The 6,000-nt window shown below is 36.0% G+C and overlaps 1 protein-coding gene across 2 annotated transcripts in view; it reads right to left on the reverse strand.

Moving 5' to 3' along the window:
* The window catches only part of cntn3b (contactin 3b), a 76,946-nt gene that overhangs the window by 43,434 nt on the left and 27,512 nt on the right, over positions 1-6,000 (reverse strand). For both annotated transcript variants that reach the window (XM_073851309.1, XM_073851308.1), the window contains exons 5-6: positions 4,151-4,354; positions 1,327-1,429 (exon numbers count right to left, since the gene is read on the reverse strand). In XM_073851309.1, coding sequence (XP_073707410.1) covers positions 1,327-1,429; positions 4,151-4,354 — 307 coding nt within the window. The remainder of the gene's footprint in view (positions 1-1,326; positions 1,430-4,150; positions 4,355-6,000) is intronic.

Here is a 6,000-nt window from a genome sequence, read left to right on the forward strand (position 1 = left end):
TATTTTATTAATCATGCATGCATTCCCTTGGAAACAAAATTTATAAACTTGGCACTACTTCCACCATATTCTACCAGCCACAACTTTTTTCATTCACAATTCGTTTTGAGCAATTACAAGGTCAAAACTGAGGTTTAATGTAATGTTTGGTAAGAGGAAATCAGTTTTGGCAGTTGCATTTATCTAAAGTGACATACATTGCATTCAAGCTACGCATTTAATTATTGATAAATATTATGACCAGTATTTGTTTAAGGAAATTAATAATTTAATTCAGTAAAGATGCATTAAAATAATCAAAAGTTTTAGAATTGTTTTATAGCAATGTAAAAGTTTATACTATTAGAATAAATGCTGCTCTGTTTAACTTCTTTCCTTAAAAAAATAAAAATAAAAAAGCACAACTGTCAACACTGAATATAATAAGAAGGTATTATTGAGCAGCAAATCAGCATATTAGAATGATTTATGAAGGTTCATGTGACACTGAAGACTAGAATAATGAGACTGAAAATTCATTAGTTTCCTTAAGCCATCACAGAAATTTAAGATATATTACAATAGAAAGCAATTATTTTAAATTATAATACTATTTCACAGTTTTACAGTTTCTACTGTATTTTTTAACCAATACATGCAGCTCAGGTGAGACTTATTAAACAATCTCAGTGACCCCAAACTTTTATGCTAGATGCTTTTATCCAAAATGAGTTTAACTTAAGCATTTTGATTTGTTTGTGTATTTCTCAAGCCTTAAATGCAAGCATAACACACCAACCTGCTATTGTTAGCATCATGCTCTACCAGCCCAAGCAACTTTGTCTGAGGAAGTGAAATTCCATAATGTTTGGTAAAAGAAAATCCATTTCCCCCTTATTTCTTCAAAGCTGTACCCTATTAAGAAAATCTGAGTGTGAATGGATCTGATTCACGTTGGAATCCGGGGTGACGCGCTCCTTGTATAGTGTGAAAAGCTATCATCTCCCGCTTTTTGAAAACCTGCATTACCCCCCTCTCTAACCGACAACCCTTCTGCTCTTGGTTTGAAAAGAGGCTTGCAGCTCTATTTCCACACTATTTAAGGAGTAAATCTTGCGGGTCATTGCTCTCAGCAAAGCGGGCCATTATGGTGAAAAGCTCTCTGTAAAAAGCTTCCGTGACAGATTGCAAATCGTATTAAGAATGAACCTGAAGTGCTGATCACAAATTCGGTGTATTTTATAAGGCGGGATAAAAATAAATAACGCTAAGCAAGGGTGTGAACTCAGGCAACAGTTTGCGGCGGGAAAGCGCAGACAGACGCAGGTGCATGCATGTTGGACTTACTTTCCCAGGGCAAAGCATTCTAGCTTCAGCGTGGATCCTTTAGCAGCTGGAATGGTGTCGGGGAAATGAAGCTCTATTTTGGGCTCGTACTCTCCCATCGCTCCTGCCATGGGCAGACAATACAGTACAGATGCATACGGCTTTGTCATTCATGATTTATGATATACAAGCTTTGTACTTCAGAATACAAGCAAAACAACAACAAATGACAAAACACAAAGACCTGTCAATGAGCAGGGGAGCTGAGAAGATTGTGCCAAAAATACAGAAGCATGTTATTAAAGATTTATGGAACACACATAATAAAAACAGGATCCATCTCAAATGGAAATGTGGCCTCCTTTGAGGCATTGTCAAGTGTGCAGGTTAGTGTTCTTAAAAGAGGCAGTTTAGCTTTCAAGACAGTGGCATAAATACATCTCTGACATTTACGAATGAACATCTCCCTAAAAATGTCACAAGCTTCTTGGACCCAAGTGAGAAATACTGTTAAAAATCTGTGAAATTTATTGTAAAAAAATAAAAAATAAAAACCCACAGAACTCTGGTGACATTTTGCCCACAATTTTACAGATTGAGCTTGCGTTTAAAGTAAAAAAAAAATATTTTACTAACTGAAAAAGGTTGTTTAAAAGTGTTCAAAATTGGTTCATCTGTGCTGTTACTGTTATAGTTATTGTAATTTATTGTTTTAAATTTAGAACAATTTGAAAACTATATCTTTATTGTTATATTTATATAAAGTTATATATGTCCTTGGTGTTAATGGGCCTTAAAATGGAAGTGAAGCAGTCAGTTAAGTTTACATTATTTGGTAAACTATTTCCACTTTAATTATATTTAAATATATAACAAACACGATTAATGTAACCATTTAACAGAAAAAGGATGCTTTGTTATAGCTTTTGGAGCAAGGGCGCTGCCAGTAAAGTAACTTTTTGAACACACAAGTGCTATTTTAAATATGAATATCCAATATTAAACTGTTTAAATCATCGTGGTATCCCAAACATTATTTTGTATAATGCAAGGCGCAATGTGCAGCACATTCTCACTCCCAACTCACTTGGTGTCACTTTTGGACGTGCAGGGTCCTCCATTGCTTTTAGTTGTTTGCATTATGCATCGCATTTAATGGTTTGCATGCATTTGCAAAAATAGAAATTATTTTATAGAAATGTATACTTTCATAGATATTTTGGCGCACCTAACCCCACCCCTACCCTAAACCTACCCACTTCTGAACAATATAAAACACGCAACAGGCAAAGAAAAGTACAGTGACAGATATTTATTGCAAAAACTGGCTATAAAAAGCAATATTAACATATTACAAACAAGTCGCTTTGCATTCCAAGTCCTCCGATATCTTTATGCGAAGAACAGAGTAAATCATTTTAATCGCTGAAGATGATCTCGCTTCCTTACATATCAAATTCAGAAACTTGTTTAGTATGACGCAGTCAGTCACAAGACACACAAGAGCCAATGGCATTTCACAACCAAAGCTGATGAAACGCTTCTTCTGATGGCAATTTTTTTATTTGTCCACAAACTGCATACAGGATGAGCTTTACGGCAAATAGAGACAGCGATGGCGTCTATTCCTCTCAGAAATCAATCGTTTTGCATCGGAAGGCTTGGGATATTAATACTTTTTAAATGAATTGTGACTAGTTCTATCTGCCTGTTATATCCTGTGTTTTATATTGACAATAGGTTAGGTTTAGGGGCAGGGGTTGGTTTATTTGCTTGTAAATGTGTAAATAGTGTAATGTAAATAAAACTGTTGTGACTCCTCACATTGAAAAATCACACCTCAACATATATGCAATATTGTCAATATTATTACCCAATACTTAATTTGATCATGACGATAAAATTCCCAATTCCTTTCGCGTCAGCATATTGACACCAAAGGGTTCTTATTTAAAGCAACGGGGACCAGGAATCAGTATGGGACGAGTTGGGAGTGAGAATGTGTTGCAATGTGATATAAACAAATAAGGCTTCATACAGTATTGTTTATGTGCCATCTAATTCTTATGTCAGCCCTTTCAGACATATTTGCATTGCACTGGCTCATTCACCAGTAGTTTTATGTAAGATATTTTATGTTCACTTGCGAATACAATTATCTTATCTGCTATTAATAAGACACTAAATCTTATCACCTATCTGGATGATTGGGCTAGTGCTGCTTCCTCAAGAAAGTGTATAATTTTCAAGTCTTTTATGCCTTGTCAGTTTAAAATTAAAGTGTTTTAAGCCATTTAAGCGCAAGACAACGCGAAAGAGCACAGATGCAAAAAGAGTTCTCTTCTTGAGCAATTGCACACAAAATTAGGTCAGAATGGCTGTCTTAATGAGTATCCAAATAAACACCATAATTTACAATCCTCTCTTCACCCCAAACCAGCAGGTTCATGACTTCTTCCACCTTCTCAGTCCCCCCTTAAATGAATAAGCAATTGGACTTATTATGCTCTCAATGTCCATTTCAAGTTCGTCTTCATCTTCCTTCTTCCAAAACAAGTGTGCGTTCAAAAACTAAAGAAATGCTTATATTACTTCACTAGCCAACCAAGCTTTTAGTTACAACAAAACATCCTTTTTTCTTTTAAAATACAATAGTGACATTAATCATGTTTGTTAAATATTTTTTTATTAAAGTGGAAATCAGTTTACTAAATAATGTAAACTTGACTGACTGCTTCACTTCCACTTTAAATAACGTATAGTTTTTATCATAGCAATTTAATAATCTTTTACGTATAAAATTCAGATTTTTTATAGTACAGTATTTGACAGACACCTCTCTTACCATCGTTTCTCAGCACTAAAGGTGTTGGCGAACTGAAGACTCTCTCCTTGGTAATAGTGTTATTAACCACACAGGTGTAATTCCCAACATCAGACGGCTCCACTTTAGCAATGTAGAGATTCCCAGTCTCTTGGGATACAAAGCGCCGGCTGTCTTGCTGGACGAAGTGTGGGTACTCATTGAAGACCCAGGTGAATGTGAGCTCTAGAAAGATGTCAGAAACAGAGCGTTAGATCCTGACACAGACATTTATACTTTCAGAAAGGTGTTGAGTCACTTTGTTCAGTAAACTATAATCTCGGCTCAAAAGCACGTACAAAGCGTCGGCATTACACCTCTCGCTTTGCCTCGGGCTGACCTCCTTAGGGCAGGTAATGCTCAGTAAACAGAGTGACTCTTCCTTTGTGAGGCGGCAGGAAAGGGAGCGAAACAAACTAGATTAAAGCGCCTCACTGGCACTCTTATGACACATGCCCTGTCCGGCTTCACCGTTGCTGGGGACGAAAGGCTTCTCTGTTGGCGTCATTCATGCATGGCTAGCTCTTACTGGAAAGGGCTGAACCAAAGAAGACCTAAGGCCCTGCCACAGTGCATTAGCGTGTCATCTACAGGAGACCGAAAGGGGGAAGGGAACGGGAAAAAGGGGTCGTGCACATGATGCAACTGTTGGAAGGGGTGTACGGGATGGCTGCCACTCAAAAAGTGTCCCCTGAGACTGAATGTAGAAGAATCGAAAAGAGAGAAATTGCAATGGTTACTGAAAACACAAACAAAGATGCTGTTCAGAAAGTCTGATGTTAGAGGCCTCCAATAAGAAAAATAGGGCAATCGTGGATTTTATGACATGACCTCCCCATATATATGCAATATCAGAGCTATCTATGCTCTATTCTGACATTTTAAGGAAATGAGGCATAATACAAATGCTGGAAAAATAGCCTACAGCTGGTAAATAATGACGGACAAGGTCAAAGTCAAGAGATACTTGGTCTGAATATATCAAATGTGCCACCATTCAGTGATTTCATGCAAATATCTCAATATTTCAGTACATGTAATGCATAGAATTCAGCAACAAAAAGAGCTAGAAAATTGAAAAGGCACAATTATACTACATGTCTGCCTGCAGGTCAATAGTTAAATCATATGCTATACCAGTGTTTCCCAAACTTTTTTTCTGGGGACCCACATTTTAAAGTCGATAAATCCTTGTGACCCAATAAACATTAGGCCCATATAGTTCATATATCACGAAGAGAATTTATGCATTAACAAAAAATATATGACCATTTTTAAGGTCATGCTTCCACTTAACTATTTAAAAGAGATACAGATATTTGACAAAGCACTTTTTTTTTATTTAAGTAAAATGCAGATTTGCAGAAAATGCTGTTTAACACAAACACAATATTTATCCGTTATTTTGATTTCAAATCCAAAAGTGCTTTTTTAGCATTATGATCCTCTTTTATCACAGTTCACTAATACAATAACAGACATACACGTTTAAACTCAATAAAAAACAACGTATTATTCAATGCACTTGACTTCTAGATTTGTATATTAAGTTGCTCAAGCAAGTTGCAACCACTGATCTGTAATAGAGAATTATATAGATCAGTGGTTGCAACACATTTTAACACAACATAGGGAGGCTATAGCTTCCTTTTCTAGTTGAAATTGGGCTATCAAAAAATATTTTAATTAAAACTTACCACAGACAGAAACAGTCGGCTCTCATGCTTTTCTTTCGCATTAAATCTTTATTAAAAACAATCCTTTTAAAGAACTTTTCTACCTGGACAAGTGCAAGTATTATGTTCCCTTTTTCTTTAAAACTGCATTTTTGC

The sequence above is a fragment of the Garra rufa genome, chromosome 12 (genome assembly GCF_049309525.1).
Source record: "Garra rufa chromosome 12, GarRuf1.0, whole genome shotgun sequence".
NCBI lineage: Eukaryota > Metazoa > Chordata > Actinopteri > Cypriniformes > Cyprinidae > Garra > Garra rufa.